General features: G+C 42.8%; 1 protein-coding gene across 3 annotated transcripts in view; it reads left to right on the forward strand.

Moving 5' to 3' along the window:
* The first annotated feature begins 5120 nt into the window (after window positions 1-5120).
* Window positions 5121-17279, forward strand: part of SHROOM2 (shroom family member 2) — a 119189-nt gene continuing 107030 nt past the window's right edge. For all 3 annotated transcript variants that reach the window (XM_066313853.1, XM_066313850.1, XM_066313851.1), the window contains exon 1: window positions 5121-5374. In XM_066313853.1, coding sequence (XP_066169950.1) covers window positions 5156-5374 — 219 coding nt within the window. In that variant the 5' untranslated portion in view covers window positions 5121-5155. The remainder of the gene's footprint in view (window positions 5375-17279) is intronic.

Genomic DNA, 17279 nt, shown 5'->3' on the forward strand with positions numbered 1-17279 from the left:
TGATGAATCCATCAGAAGCAGCATGGCAGGTTTCCAAAGGAAAGCCTCCTGGTTCCCAGATTTGCCAGGATGTCTGTCTGTTGGGCTGCTACCCAACCTGTTTCTCCAGGTTCTCAGGACTTTCAGACTCCACAAGCAACTGCCAGCAGCTTGACAAACCTTGAACTACTTGATCAAAAAATCCCTCCACTTCTGTTGCAGGAACTTCTTATCACTACTTCAATTGTTTTGGTCTTTGTGATGATAATTTTCAAAGACATTAGAGCTGGAAACAGGAAAGAGCTGCAAGCCACTGTGCTACTGGAAAGCTACAGTCTAATCACTATTGCTGAAACGTGGTGGCATGAATTGCATGATTGGAGAGCTGCCATCAGTGGCTATAAACTGTTCAGAAGGGACAGGCAAGGAAGAGATAGTATATATTACAAAGCAACTATTTACGGTGAGGATGGTGAGGCACTGGAACAGGTTGCCCAGAGAAGCTGTGGATGCCCCATCATTGGAAGTGTTCAAGGCTGGATTAGATGGGACTTTAAGCAACCTGATCTACTGAAAAATGTCCCCGTCCACAGGACATTGGATCAAATAATATTTTAAGGTTCCTTCCAACCCTTCCAACCATTCTACGATCCTGTATTTCTCCCAGAACATGTGTCATGGATCAGATTCTCTCTTTTGGCATCTGAACTTAAATTGTCAATGAACTATGCTTGCTCCACAGCACGAACCATGGATTTTGTATGGCTGGGGCAGATGCACTTTATCATTTACCAGCCTGCCTGCGGATGTTTGGTGGTTAGCTCCCAGAAGGCTGGTAACAAAGTGGGAGGTTGTAAAGGCTTACCTCACCTCAGTTCTTTACTCTGTAACTATGAGTCAGGAGCCTCTACACCTCTCAAATTTCTCAGTTTCCGGAGTAAAAAAAAAAAAAAAAGCCCTCCTGACATTGTAATGTCCAGTGAAATGAATGGCCTCAGGACTGAGAGTAAACCAGCCTATCCTAGAGCCATCCTGCAGTTATCCTGTGCAATTCACTGCAAGGTGCCATGCCTTAAGGAAAAAATAAGTTTTGTACAGCCACAAAGGTGAAGCAGGCTGTGCCTTAACATCATACTGTGCCTATTTAAATAAAATCCTGCCATAAAGTAATTTATTCACAGTTTTGTAATCTCAATGACTAACCAGGGAACAGATATGCAATATGCATAGATATGCATATCTGTTGTGAAAGGAATGGAGGTTGAATGAATTCTGTAGAATGAAATTTCACTTGAAATTGTTAATTAAGCTTCAAGTACCAAAGTAGGATGACAGATGAAGTACTGTGGGAGGAGACTGGTTTGCTGCAGAAGGTTTTTGTTTCACAGACAGGGACACACAATCTGGGGATGTGGGAACCATCTCTTAATATAAGTCTGATAGCACCTTTTGCACAGCAGAAGAAGGCTTTTGGGTAACTTTTGTGTATCACTGTGAAGTATCTTTGAAACATGTATCTTTGGCACACATTTTTACACAAAGGGATCCCTTTCATACCCTGTTGGTAATAGCTGCATCATTCTCTGTCCTCGGTGCAAAAAAAGTGGTCTGTTACTTCCTTTAATATATTTATGGCACCCTGATGTATCTTGCATTTCTACCTTCTATTGGTAACCTCTCTGTGCTCAGAAAACATTTGACAAGAGAGAAAGCTGGTCACTGAGGCTTTTGTTAGACAAATACAGTTATCATTGATTCTCTTATCACACAAACGAAAAGCAATATTTTAGAATCCATTCAATAAGTCCTTTGTTCTTTATGACTATTTGAAATCTTATGAACACTGCCAGAAGCTGCAGAAATTCAAGTTATAAAATTATCACAGTATTTTAAAAAGAGCAAAAGTACAAGTCTCCAGCTGAGTTCTGAACAAGATTCAGACTTCACAGAGAAGGAGGATATAAAAGAAATTCAGAGAAATTTGACCAATATGACTAAAAATAATTCCTTTATTGCTTTGGCTGATAAAACTTATATGTATGAAGAACTTACTTTGTGGTCTCTTAGTAACATTGATAACATCAAAGGATAAAAGGCAAAAAAGCAAAAAAAGGTGTCATTCAAGATAAGTCTGATTTCTGAACTGTCAACCACAAACTGAGGATCTGCCTGACAATTGTGTCAGACTATCAGGTTCTATGCAAGCATTAGCTACAGACTTCTTCTTTATGAGATCTCTCTTAACTAGGAGTGTGAAAGCTTTCAGATATTCCTTCTTTTGGCCCCTGCTTTCCCAAGAGCTACATGTCCACATCCTTCACTGATGCAATTGCAGTAGCAGAGTTTGACAGTTTTCAATGGCTGCCAGTTCCTGGCTCTAGATTTTCTCAGTTTTAAAATCTGTGCACAGATTTCTTCATTGTGCTTCAATACTGAATTTTTAAGACCAATTCTAAAAGCCAGAACAGTGACGTAAATCTTGAATTTCCATGGACAACAAGATGTTCAACATGAAGAATGAATGTTTGGCAGCTGGAAAAGGGGGGATATAAGCAGAGAAGGCATTTTTGGAAGCAGTATTTGCTCTTCTAATTAGTGCTGTGATTCTATTCTATGTGTGTGTATGTATTTTATTTTCATTTCAGTGTGCATAGTTGTGGATACACTAAAGTTGAAATCATTATTCTAAATCTTCCTTTCATTATCACACTTACAGAAAACAAATTGCATTATTGCAGCTCCTTAAAACTTCCAGCTATATGTTACTGAGTGCACACTGATGTGAAGACAACCTGATATGTGTTACACAAACATAACTGAAGACTTTGTCTTGGATTCCGAAAACTGGAGACAGGATATGGAGAAAACTACTTGTATTTCTGCTTGTCTATATGACAGAAAATAATTGCCAGGCAGAAGAAATCTGCCTGAGGGTCTGCGAGTCAACTTAGAGGCCTTAAATAACTTGATGCAATACCTAGGTTTGGTATAAGGTTTATATTTTGCAGGATTCTCATAAAAGGATATATAAGTTTGAGTAGCCCCTCTACTGTTTTGTCCCTTAATCACAAGGCAACAACAATCATCCTAATGATATATTTTTCTTGTTTCTAGATGTTCTCCAATCTGCTGCTGGGATTGACGACTCAAATATTCTCACTTCTGAACCCAAAGTTTTCTTCAGATACTGAAGAAACATCCTGCAGCTAATTCTGGAAATATACAGACTACATAACCAGAAAGCAAAATATGTGACCTGTCACATCAATATACAAAATCTTAAAATCCCACTGCATATACCAGGCACCTCCATGAGACTGCTTGTCACATGAAAAAGTACCTTGAGGTTCACTAGTCTTTCAGAAACGAAAACAGGTATTTACCTCTGTCTTAGATCAAGGAGTACTTTGTCTGCTTGGCAGTGAAATGCCAAGGAGGGTTGTGTGCTAGCACACTGGTACTCCAGGCCAAGTCTGGTCCTGATTTAAGAAACGGAAACCTCCTGTACGGTGATTCAATTAAACCGCGAGAATTGGGGAAAAAAAAAAAATTATTTCGCTCTCAGCCTCACCATTATCTCAGTGAAGGTATCAGGCAAATCCAAACCCTGCATTTATTTCCCATCCATAAGATCTGCCTTCAAATTAGCACTTTTAGTCCTGCCTCGCACTCTGCCATCAAACTCGGTGTGAAATCTGGGACTCCAAGTCTCTTCTCTATTGGATTTCTTTGCTGAAGGCTTCACCTGTGTTTCCCGCCGGACTCTGCCGGCGCCCGGCCCGTCCGTTGTGGCCCGTGCCGTGCCGCCGCTAGAGGGGTCGGGCCGTGCTGTGCCGTGCCGCCGCTAGAGCGGCCGGGCTGTGCTGTGCCGTGCCGTGCCGTGCCGTGCCGCCGCTAGAGGGGCTGGGCTATGCCGTGCCGTGCCGTGCCGGGCCGTGCCGTGCCGTGCCGTGCCGTGCCGCCGCTAGAGGGGTCGGGCTGTGCCGTGCCGTGCCGTGCCGGGCCGTGCCGTGCCGCCGCTAGAGGGGCCGTGCCGTGCCGTGCCGTGCCGTGCCGTGCCGTGCCGTGCCGTGCCGTGCCGCCGCTAGAGGGGCCGTGCCGTGCCGTGCCGTGCCGCCGCTAGAGGGGCCGTGCCGTGCCGTGCCGTGCCGTGCCGTGCCGTGCCGTGCCGTGCCGTGCCGCCGCTAGAGGGGCCGTGCCGTGCCGTGCCGTGCCGCCGCTAGAGGGGCCGTGCCGTGCCGTGCCGGGCCGCCGCTAGAGGGGCCGTGCGGGAGAGCGCGGCGCCGCGGCCCCAGGCCGCTCCCGCCCCACAGGTGGCGGAGGCAGCGCGGGCCGGGAGGGGCCGGCGCAAAGCTCCTCCTTCCCTCGGCTCCCGCCGCAGCTGCCCCCTGACCTGCCCCCCGCGTTGCCCGGCTTCCCCCGCCCCGAACACCGCGGCGAGACGGGAAGAGCCGGCAAGAGCCGGCAAGAGCCGGCCCCCTCGGCGTTCCCCACCCCGGCCCCCCGCCGCCTGGCACGGCGAAGGCGGGGCGGCCCTGCCCGGGGGCGGCCACAGCCGTCGGCTGCCCTTTCACCCCGCCCTCCACCTGCTCGCCGCTTTTGTTTGGGAACGGGGGTGGAGAGGAGGCGCGGCAGTCCCTCGTGTGGTGGGGCGGGGGTGGCACGGGTCCGGCCCGGGGCGACTGGGGGCTCACGGGCGTTCTCGCCGCTGTCTTTGTGTGGCGGCGGCCCGGGGCTGCTCCCCTCTCCCCGCTCCCCCTCGGCCGGGGATCGCGCCGCGGGGCTGCCGCTCCTCGGGAGGGGCGAGCGACTGCCCCGCTGGTGAAACGCGGGTTTCGCCTTCTTTCCGAGGCGAAGGGGGGGCGGGGGCGCCTCTCCCCGCCGCGCTCCTCCCAGCGCCCCGCGTTGCTCGGCGGCGTTTGCCCCGCCGCCAAGTTGCCACAAGTTGGTGCCGCCCCCCCGCCGCCGGGCTCCGGCCTCGGCGTGAGACAATACCGCGGGCTGTGGGGGAGGAGGAAGAGGAGGGGGCGGGCGGAGCAGCCCTCTCTCGCCGCCGATGGGGCCGGGCCGGCCGGCGCTGCGGGGCGGGTAGGTGGCTCCGCGGGCGGCCGCCGGCTGGCGCGCACCGGGGAGCGGCCGGCAGAGGCGAGCCGGCCCCGGCGGCGGCGGGCGCTCCATGGAGGACGTGGGGCTGCGGGGCGGGCGGGAGCGGCTGGCCGTCGGCGACCCTCGGCTCGGCGCCGGGCTGGTGGAACCGGGGCCCGTGATGGTGATGGTGGAGCAGCGGGCGGCGGAGGGCTACAAGCTGGTGGAGGTGCAGCTGACCGGTGGGGCTCCCTGGGGCTTCACCCTGAAGGGCGGACGGGAGCACGGGGAGCCCCTCATCATCACCAAGGTGAGCGGCGCCGGGGCGGGGGGAGGTGGCCGGCTCCATTTTGCCATGCCCGGGGCGGTGACAGCCCGGCCGCGCCGCCTGCCCGCAGCCCGGGGCGCAGGTCCCGCGGGGCAGCGCGCCCGGCGCAGGTGCCGCCGGGCCGGGGCTGCTCCAGGGCCCCACGGCCGCCGCCGGAGCCCGGGGAGCGGTACCCGAGGCTGCGGGGCTCGTCCCAGCCGCTCTGGGGACAACAGGTTGCTGGGCGCCCGCAGCCCGCCGGCTCCGAGCCGCCGCTTCTGGCCGCTCGTACGCCCCGGTAAAAAGCCGGTGCCGAAGTTGTGGGCGCTGGTAACTGGCTGGGGGACCCGAAACCCTCTGCTGCGCTCTTCCCTCCCTCTTTTCCCTGCGGGCTCCTGGCGCAGGAGGGTATGGGGACTGAAACTCGCGGCTCCGAGGCTGAGTTTTCGCCGCTGTCGTTGCACTTGCAAATTCTAAATAATTAGGATAGCCTTTTGTTTGTCCCTTTTTCTTTGTCCCTAAACAAAAAGGTCTTGTGGATTGTGACCAAATCCATGCACCGAAGACTTGGGAGGGGGACGTGCTTGGGTATATATGCACTTTCTGGTTACCTTCTTTTCTCTCCTTTTTTTTTTTTTTTGTTTTTGTTTTCTTATTGGGTTTTTTTCTTTTTTTTTTTTTTTTTTTTTCCTTGTACACTCATAGCTTTAATCTCAGTGTACTGGACACGAGTTAAAAAAGGCTTCACGTTCTGTAGAATTTTTTTTCGTCTGGATGTGTTTTGACTTAGGAGCGCCCATTCTCAGTAATTGTTGGATGTTGCAGTTAAGACAGCTTTCATGCTGCACAGTGAAAGCACATTAAAATAGAGCCATATGTTGTAGTAAAAAAAATCACATTAGCAAAGCACATTTTGCTCAAGATCTGTCAGAAAGTTGTATGTTTGCTTTTGTCTACAAGTCCTCCGGATTCTGCCTGTTCCCATTTTGAAAAGTGCCAGAGAGTGTCAGAGGTCAACAAGTCCTGGTTTATCCACAGCAGAAATGATACTAATCTTATTTTTAATCTGATTTTGTTGTGAGTTTTCTAGTTGGTTCCCTTCTCCCACTCTTGAAAAAAACTCTGTTACAAACTTTCCAAGTGAGGACATTTCAAACCATCTGTTTCTAGATCACTTCCCTAGTGCTGTTTTTCAAGGAACAACAGTTAGTGTCAGATGTATGGGCTGAAAAATGACTGCAAGACTGTTGGCTGCTTACCAGTGTCCTGAATTAGAGAATAGCAAACCTGGGAGCATTTGAGGAAAGGGGAAAAGAGCTATTTTACTAGCTATTAAGTGCCAATTCGAATAATTCCACCTTTCTGGTAATGGCTAATAAATGCTACGTCTGAAGACTGATCAATGATACTTATTCATAATGTTACCTAGGTATTAAGTAACAGGCGTAAGTATTTGTGGCATGAGGATGTGGCTGTGGTATGTGAAGTGTCTGTGCCTGGGAACCTTTTAAACTGGGTCTGTTGCAAGGGAATAATTAAGTGGAACTACTGCTGTGTGCAAGAGCAATCTTGGGTCCATCTATACAGACCTAGGAATAAGAGAGAACCTGTATCCTTGGGTTTAAGTTTTGGAGTATATTTATATTTGCTGTTGTTGGATACAATGATATAGAACTAGTTTTGAAACCAGGGACTGAAACTTGTGTGCCCAGGGCTACAGTTCTTCAGCCGCTAAGTGTTCCGTCCTGATTTGGCCCACCCATTGTAGTGTTTTGGTTTTTTACTGTAGTGCTTGTAGTGGTGGGAAGAATAGTTTAATACAGAGTGGTTAAAACAGTCGCTCCTTGCAGGAGATGTAAGGTTTGTCTCCTCTCAGCTGAAAAGAGCTCTGAACTTGATTTAACCTGTTCCTGAGTTCACTGGGATCATTGGGCTGCCATGGATGAGAAGATGCCATTTCACAAGTTCTTCTCTTTATGGCATTTGTCCTTCCTTCTCAGGTAGACTGATGGCTGGTCAGTGGGAGATCCAAGAAAACCCAGTGGACTATATCCTTCAGGACACCTGTGGAAAAACTCCTTGTTTTGTGGATTCAAACTGTGCTTAAGCATTAGCTGCTATGAAGCTCTGTCTCACTCTAGTTCAGGGCATCTCTGGGGAAGTGAGGGTGGATGATGACAACTGCCAGCTCTGAGAGGAATGTGACAAGGTGTGAATGGAGTCTCAGATAGCAGCTGTTTAAGGAGGATTTCTAAAATTCTGCCTGTCTCTGCTTTTGCATTCTCAAAAGCAAGATCAGCCTTTGAAGAAAGTTGCACCTTTATGTAAATGCTGGGAAGTCTGTGTTTGTAAATATTTCCCGCTTTCTTTAGCATATATGGCACAACTGCCAGAGAAGCAGCACCAAAGAATGCTGTAATTGAAAAATTCATGAGCAAGTACATGATGTTCACTTTTCAGCACTTTTTGTGTGATGTACTTCGTTTCTCTGGTTGTGTGGCTATTTCACTTGCTGATAGGAGGGGAAATTTTTTATTACAGGTATCATAGGGAGAGTCTAGGGTAAATGCTGGCTGCAAATACTAGATTTGGAAATTTTTTAGCTGGAAATTAAGTCATTTAAAACAAGAGTGTCTTTTGATCCACTTAATTACCAATAATTAGAGGAGGGAAGGCATGCTAAAGAGGAGAAAATGCATCCAGCCTTGCCAAGGGTGTAAGTGTGTGCTCAGCTGCTGGAGTTTTGTCCCTGCTCATTGCAGCAGGGTTGCACTGGGTGACCTTTAAAGGTCTCTTCCAACCCAAACCATTCCATGATTGATGCTGTGAGGGAAATGCTTTGCCCTGGGAGAGGTCAGTTCACAGTCACGCTGCTGGTGCCCAGCACTTTCAGGGTGGGCAAGTTTCCTCATTTCCCAGTAGCATTTCTTTCTGTACCTGAAACAAGACTTGGAGGAATAGTCCAGAAATAGAACCAGATAGGCAAAGTATCAAGTTCACCTGCCAGGCACAAGCCTTTTAATTTTTTTTTTCTCTTGTCCGTTTTGTTATTGCTGCAATAGGTACAGAGAAAAATGGTGCATGATACAGCTTGCTCGATCTTTAAACATAGCTGGTCGTCTAAAACTTGCTCCACCCAAGTGCAAATGGTGTTGCTAGTATATAAGAAAAAAGGCTTTTAGCATTGTCACTGTGTTGCATACCATTATTTTTAATGTCCCTTAAAAAATGCTTTACATTTTTTCTGATCTCTGCATGTGTGATAACATTCAAAAAAAAAATTGCCCAAAGGCAGCTTGTTCTTGCCTAATTTGACATCTTGAAAGAAAGGACTTGCTTTTTATAACAACATGCATATTTCAACAGAAGATGAAATGAGAACTTTGAGGACAATAATTAGAAGTCTGGCAAGCCTCAGTTTGTATTTTCCTGTTTTTTGAAGAAACAACATCTGAAGAGGGAGATCTCATTGGAAATAATGAAAATGAAAAGTCAAAGTGCTCAAGTGTGAATCTCATGAAAATCTCCTATAGCTGCATTATCTTGATTACTTTTACTTTAAAAGTGCCCTTATCTGAAATACCCAACTTGCAGTGTCATACTATTGATTGTGGGTGGTGGATAGAAAGTCATTTCACTTCCTGTGCTAACAATATCCCTAGGAACTCTGAAGTTGTTCTGCAGTCAGCTTTATCCATATTACATTAATAAATAAGAGAACATTTTAGTTCATGCATTTTAAGAAAGATTGATGTATCACTTAAGTTTCTCTTTTAGTATGAGCTTTACAAGGACCTACAGCTATGCCTCCTCAAGCTGTGATCTCATTGCAGTCTAATCAAGGCTGGGCTTGGCTGGTATTTCAGCAGGATTTCCAAGTGAAACCTGGACTGTTGCAAGAAGTTTTGCTGTTGATTTAGTAGATAGAGTTCTTGTCTCCTGAATCAGTGCTGAATTCGTGCCCCAGCTGGAGGTGCTTTCTTTTAAGAAGGAGTATCAGACAGACTCTGAACTTTTATTTTCTTTATTTCTCTGCACTTTCCTAATGTTCTCCTGTCTGTGGTTAGGTGTGAATTGTAATTTGTTTAACCTGACAATCATTTAAGTTGTGTAAAGAAATGCTTCTCTTTTAATTGGCTGCAAGACTTCTCCATGTGACTTGTATTAATTTGTTGTTTCAGTAGTAAGTGATTACTGTTTTATTTAGGTAATTCTTTATTCTTTGGTCTCAAACGTGTAACTAAAAGCAATTACTTGCATTGTTATACTGCAACAATATTTAGAGTGGGGAAAAAAGGTTTATTGATGCTGTACACAAATTAATAATAATTAAAAAAAAGACATAATCAAAGACAAATGCCAGTTTATTCCCTCATGTTAGGTGTTTGAGGTGAGCTGCATTGTTTGTAGACATTAACAGTTCTTAAACTTGGCTGTGAAGTTTGATATCCAGAAAACCAGCATTTAGCAGTAATCCTGTGAAATTCCTGACTGCTTCAACTTAAATGCAGCCATTTGTGTAAATCGCTGATTTATAAGTTCTTGGGAGGCATTGTACTGTGGCCAAGACAGAATTCTGATCTAGGTCTCCATATCTCAACTAATCAATTCACTTCCTTCAGTTCTAGAAAGATAATATATGGCAGATAATTCATTCTGTTTTGTTTTCTATTCATTTTCTCTTGTAATTCTTCAAGGTAGAATTACTGACCTGTATGGGTCCTAATTTTAGCAAGTATATTAGAGAACAATTTTGAAATAATGTATCATATCACGTACTATGTTTCTTTTGAAACTTCTATTCAGCTTCTTATCTTGCAAGAGGGGCTTATGGTCAGAGTTGGACCGGTTTTGTGTTGTTTAATTTGATAGTTGAGAAATATTAGGAAATATGTATACATTAAAATGAATGTTTTAGGCTTGAAATAGTATCATGTAGCTATTTATATTTTCCCCTCCTGCCAAATATGTTAAAAATTGGTCTTTTTTCAGTGCTATAGAAACTGTTCTGAGTGGTGTTTTCCTTGGCGTTAGATCTCCTCTGGTTGTTAGATCCCAGGTTTCTATTATTGTAAGAGAGGAGTTGACTTGCTTTGATGCAGGAAGATCTTATTGCTTTTAATTTGGTAAGCTGATTGATGAAGGGAATGCTCTCAGTTTTAGTGCTTTAATGGCTGGTGAATGACCTCTTTATTATGACTGTTAATTTACTGGCAGAATGGAGCCCACAACCTTCATATGTGGTGTAAATGATCTGTGTGTGGAAGTCTGAAGCTTGGGAGGTTGGGTTTACAGGTGTTTTTTGTTTGGAATTTTTTGGTGTCTTTTTCTCCGTTTTGTTTTTTTTTTTGTCTGATTGTTTTTGTGGTGTTTTGTTTTTCCAAGGGCTTTAACAGTTGAAATGGCACCAGTTTTGGAAGTTGTATTTAAAATTATCTTGGATATTGCCACATGTGATCTAAAAACTGTAAGGAGTTGAAATGAAAGGATGGTTTAAAGGCTTCTGATTTCAGAAGCCTCAAGTCAGTTGAGTGAGGTCCTTAGCAGTCAACAGTGTGAGAGTGGGGTCTAATGGTGTGTACTTGCAGTACTGAAATTACAGTCTTCCCTTGTGCATTTCAAACTACGTTTCAGGAGAAAAATCTTCCAGAGGACTCAAAGTGTTCTGTTTAAAATCAGAACTAAGAAATTTCCTTATAAATGAACTTCTAACTTTTGGATATACTGATTGTTTCCAAATTGTTGTTTATTTGCTCTGCATTTCCCTCTTTCCTCTACTTGGGCAAAACCTGTCAAATTTAACATGATCTTTTAGTTTGAAGGAAAACACAAACAAAACCATTCATGTCTGTGGAGTCTGCCAGAGGAATTGGTGTGTTTTGTGGGAATAGTTACTGCAAAAGGAGTGAGACAGTTTGAATGTTTGGTCTGTTTAAAGAATTTAAACTTCTCTGCTTGTTAGTTCATACATATGTTAATTAATTCTTTGCAGTGTGAATTTTGGATCCTGTCATAGACATTAGTGTGGAAATAAGATATCTGCGAGACACCTCTAGTTATTGCTTTCAGTTGTCAGAGGTTTGCCAGTAATGCAGTTTATAATCTAGATATCCATCATGTTTATAGTTATGTTTGGTTTGGGTTTTTTTTAAGAGGAAAACCTGTGTGGATATGTGTGGTGTTTATGCATATGCTACATATGCTTTACTCAGTTACACAATAGACTACTTATTTTTATCTGCAGACCTTGATTCATTGTATGTTCTCCTGCTTAAGGACTATTTAAAGTATGGGAATGTGGAAAGAATAAGGTAAATGGGAATTGAAACGTGGCTGTGAATAGATTAGAGGAAACAACTGTTTGGTAGTAACACAGCCAGTATTTTATTGCACGTGAGCTTCTTTCTTCTCAAGAAAAGCTATTTGTGTTTAGTCTTCCTATGCATTTGTAATCTGTACACAGAATACCTAATATGTATATGGATCTAGTTCTGTGGGTCAGTTTGTCATAGAGGTTTGAGACGGGTTCTTGATACTAAGGAGATTTTTCACTTGCTGTGCATTTAAGAGATACAGTGCATGAAGTTTTTCACAGGTAAAGTAAAAATTAATGCAGTTAGACTTCATTTAATCTATGAGCACTTGGTTTCAGCTGTCTATTTTGAGCCTATTTGATACTGATGCCTCTCTATAAAACTTCACGTAATTCAAGACGTTTGCATTTGGGCTTGTATTTTATTTGGAGGGTGTGTGTTTGTTTCTTATCTTACAGATAAGCAATCTTGGAAGCTTTCTAATTCCACATATCATAATATTTTCAGTTTCTAAAAGGTTATGCACGGGGTATGCTGTGCTCTCCTTATCCCCTCATACCCTCTCCAAGACTATTATCACTGTTCTGGAGCGACTTGCTGGGAGTTGTAATTTTTGTACTACTTCTGACTTCACAGATATGGTCATATACAAACAAGACAGAATGTAAGGTTTATGGAAGGGGTAACTGAATATTTTGTGTTTAAATGCATTCATTCAGTGACAGAGGAATAGTCTTCAAAATTTTTAACTGGAATCAGTTTTCAAGAATCAACTTGATGGGCTTCTGAATGCGTTTGTACCCTCTGTACATGTTTCGCCAAGCAGCAGACTTCCACTGATGTTCATCCGGGTTTGAGATGAATGTTTTGTAGAAGGAGATAGTTTTGAAAAGTGTTTTGTAGTATTTAAATTAGACAGGGCTTAAGTGCTCTGAATTGCTTTCTGGAGGTGCCTGCCAGCTGCTGTCAACTGTGTAGGATGCTGAGGAAACTCCTGGTTCCTCAACACATACCTAGATCTTCCACGGGTACCTGTAGTAAGATGAAATATTACTGAGCAAGATTGTCTTTGTATTTGTAGTGTGTGCATCTATTCCTAAAATAGTTTTTTAAAAATTTATTTTTCTAAATGCTTCTGAGCATAGTGTTTCAGTTTGATTTATCAAGCTGATTGGGGAGAGTTGTTACTCACCAAGGACAACAACATTTATGAACTTAGGGGAACTTCCTTCTCCTCTCCATAAATTAATACAGTGTTAGTGTTCAGGCTCTGATAAATTCAGGGCATTTTTGTTAAGCAAAGATCTCTTACTGCAGATAAGAGAATTACATCTGCTGCATAACAATTTTTGATTTTTTTTTTTTTTTTAGTGGCCTTCGTGGGTATCTGAAGGCCATTGTGATGTGCTGGACTCCTTCAGGCAGAAAGAGCCAACTTGCTGGTACATGCTGGAAATATAGCAAATTGCAGCTTTGAGTAACCAAATAGCTTTTGTCAGGTACACAATTCTTGGGTTGACTCTTAGAGTAGAAACAGATGGAGTCGAGTGTTTGATGATAGGAAAGAGGTGGTTATTTCAAAGTTCCTTGAAACCCTGATGAAATGCCAAAATCTACTGAAGGCTTTGAGCTGTTTAGTCAAAAGCTCAGTAGCACTGGCACTGAGGGGAACGCCTCACATCCTGTCCCTGTACTTTTCCTACCTCACTCCATAGAGAAAGGGCTGGTGGAAGAGGGCAAGTCTTCTTACTTTCTCCCCGTTTAAATCTGTCCATTTCTAAATTGCTGGATTCTTTGGAATGTTTAACTTCCTCTTACTTAGAATCATCTATTAACTGATACATGAGCTAGTAAATACGTTGTAATGTTTCTTAGATACAGATTTTCTGAAGAACTGTACTTAGTAATGAGGATTTTTTTTTAAGATGAAGATTGGCCTGTTTTTCAAGGTGGTACAAAAAAAGGGTTGGACAAATCTCAGTGTCTGAAAGCTAGAAATGGGTAACACGGTAGGGAAATCTACTTCGGGGCTTGAGAGGCTGTATCCCCTTGGATAGCTGGTAACAGTGCTGGTACATCCATTCTTGCAGTCATTTCTCTGGCTGAATAACCTTTCAGAAGGAAAGTGGATCATGATTGAGGGTGTTCTTGTTATTGTGGTGGTAGGTGGCTTTATTGGATCTTTTCTTTGCTCAATGCTCTTTGCTGTTCTGTCCATCATGTTTCTAAGTTCTACATAATTTCTGTACTCACAGTACTGAAAATACACTAGACTTTTGCTATGTATTTGTGTCAAATACAACAACAGGGTGTTTAATGTTCTGGTAACAGCAGAGAGGAATCTCTGAGAGTTATCTCTGAGCAGTTTGGCAGAGTCTGAGAATGCTTTTGCTGATGTGTGAAAGTGAATTCAGTTTGGTTTTGTGGAAACTGCAGCATAGCCTATTAAAACTAAGCTTTTTTTTTTTTTTTTAATAATGGAAATGCATGAACTTCATTCTAAGTTGTGCTTTTGTTTGTTTGTTTGTTTTAATGGAAAAAAGATCCATGTATTAGTGAAACTTACTTGAAAAAATACCCAGAGCCTTTTAAAATGGCCAAACTTTTAAATTTTAGACTAACAAGACTCATCCTCATCAGTCCTTCTAGTAAGTTCTCTCCATAACTGACTTTCAGTCAAGCCTGGATAGGTGAAGGAGGGAAGGATCTGTCAATAGGGAGCATGAAAGTACAGTAAGTTTGTTTATAAGTGATGCACAGGTACCTACTGCTGTACTCAAAATTGCAGTTTCAGTACTTTTCCTCTTCAGTAAAATATGTGCTTCTTCTCAAAAAACCTTCACAAAGCTACACAAACAGATTGTTTTGGATTTTATTTCTCTCTGAGATAAAACATACTTTGCTACACAGTTGCTTTGAAAGTTTCCAGCATAAATTATGAAATAAAGCAGTGTCTTCCAGTTTCCCAAATACATACAAACTAGTCAGCATTCTGTAGGAAATAAGCTTCTGATCTGGTTCAGTGAATATTTTTTTGGTGTTAGCAAGAATTTATTTGGAAGCTGTGTATTTTTCAGTAAAATACTCTAGTATTTTGGAGTAGTATCATAGAAACATGACTTGATGACAAAGGAAGTGAAGTGCTTCCTACACAGTGTCAGTTAGTCATCAGTGTGTTAATTTTCTTAAACAAATTATATGCAAAAATGGGTTTGTGGGTGTTCAGCTGGCTGATATCTGATGGAGTGAATTATACAGCTCCTGTTGAGTGTTTGGATTCTGGATAATGCAATAATTACAGTATTGCAAATTTTTTTCTTTTCTCTACAAATACATATTTTGTTGACCTGGAAGAAAGGAGAACATTAGATTTTCAGCAGAAACATTTGTAGTTGTCTCTTTTTTTTTTTTTTGTTTTTCTTAATAGAATAGCAAAATATCCATTTCGCAGCCATTCGTTCAAGTAAAAGAAAGATGCAAACATACTGTGTTGACATAAAGCAGTGTTTTATTGGGTGTTTATGTATGGAAGGAATTTTAGGGTAATAGGGAAAACTTGAAGCTTCATGTGTCTGTTAAACATAATTAATAGTTTTTGAATAGTTAATTCAAGACTTAAGAGAACTGTATACTTTAAAAAACTTTATACTTTTACGAACAGTTTGTAATCTTTTTCTTACACGACTATTTTATTCAATTGCCTTTATTTCTAAATAGAAAGGCTCCTGTAAAATTAAAAGACAGTGTCTTGTTCTGAGACTGGAAGATACATAAATACTGGATTCTCTGAAATGCAACTCTTATGTCCTAATGCTTCTAAATTTCAAAAAGTTGGTAGAACACAACTTTTAAGTTCTGAGGTAATGTTTTCTAAAATTTTAAACTCTGTATTCTTTGTATGTATAAGAACTTCTGTACTTCTTATCTTCCCTTTCTCCTGTTTTGTAAATGGTAACACTGACCAATTTGCTGCCCTGAAAACATCAGTGATATATTAGTAAAATAAGTTTTTTCCTGCACTTTTTACCTTCTGGGAATTCGATGTTTTTCCTGACTGCTGGGGAAGATTGTTATCGCGAGCAGGGAGTAGGGCTGGGCCTTTTCTAACACCTTGGAGACCTGAGGAGTTTCTGTGATTACACTAGTCTCTTGTTAGGGAGGGGTGTAAGACAAGTCTTTTGTTGCTCAATTGAATTTCTTCTGTCTGATTCAGGAAATCGTCATCTTAACAAATATTGTAGCCGTGACCTGTTATGTCAAAGATGTCAGTGCTTAGAACATGCAAGTGAGGATCCGTGCGGCTCTTTGGTGGTTGTTTGCTCCCTTGAAGCCAGTAAAGGCTCTGAGTTGGCAGAGCTTCAACACAGAACCCTATCAGAAGCAGAGAACTGGAAATTTACTGCATTGAGAATTGGGAGATCTAGGAAATTAATTACCTCTTTTGTCATGGGTTGCTTCTGGAATTGTGTCTGCTTTACCTCTGGTGGGGAGTAGAGCTAACACTATTTCACAGAAGTCTTGTTTCTCATGAAACAGACCTGATGCAGAAAGACTGAATTATTACAGTGACAAAGACTTTGTAGCCTTTTTAGTAAGGCCCGGAACACAGATATTTGATAACTCTTGTGGTACACAGAGTTGTGTCAAAAGGCTGTAGCTGTGTGATTCTGTACATTTTTCTTCACAGCAGACACAAGCAGAGAGTATTGTTTTATGTACAGTGTTCATCGTATGAAGTGTACCGAAATGTACAGTCAGATCTCTTTTTACAACATTAAACCCATTACCTACCCAAAATGCACAGATGGTTTTGGTGCTTCAGAAAAGTAGAAGACATGAATGGAGTGAGGTTGAGTCAGCACCTGAGAGCAAGGCAAAAAACCCCAGCCAGCCATTTGAAACATTTGTTGGGGATAAAACTTCATGATGAAATACGCTATTTTAGCCAAAATGCTGCCTCCTTGCTGACCACTTGCATTTCCTTCAATTTCTGATGATTGACCCACTTACAGCTCTAGAATAGAAAGATACTGTCAATGATGAAGGTTGATGATGGTTTCCTCAGTTGTCTAAGATGATAGCACAGCATACAAGTTTCAGCAGAATGAGGGGAGCATGTGCATGTTTTCTTCTAACTGCAGACAAAATAAAAAATTTAGTTTGTCTGCACATTACTATAGCAGTAATTGGAGGCTACTGTCTGTATTGTCAGTTGGTACCATCACCCTGCATTTCAGCCCAAAGGTGTTGGGCTAGTGTAGGCTCCACCTTAAATCAAATGCTGCAAGCATCAAGCCTTTAGCAACCTGGTTTATTTTGCTGAAAGCTGACTGGGGAAATGTTGCATGAGCAATTTAATTATCTGATTAGAGGGAGTGGAGATGAGCAGCAGGGAGTGGCAATATCATGGTATACAGTCACATGCTTTGCAGTGACTTAGAGGCTTAAATTAGAGTTTCAAAATAATTTTAAAAATGCTTGTCTCCTGTTTTCTAGCTTCCGAATTTTCATTAATGCGTAGTCTGAATCTAAAATGTGTTTGCCTCTCTTCTCGAGACAAAATGGACATAACTAATATTAAAATCAGAGTAAAA

Source organism: Sylvia atricapilla, chromosome 2, assembly GCF_009819655.1.
Source record: "Sylvia atricapilla isolate bSylAtr1 chromosome 2, bSylAtr1.pri, whole genome shotgun sequence".
Classification (NCBI taxonomy): Eukaryota; Metazoa; Chordata; class Aves; order Passeriformes; family Sylviidae; genus Sylvia; species Sylvia atricapilla.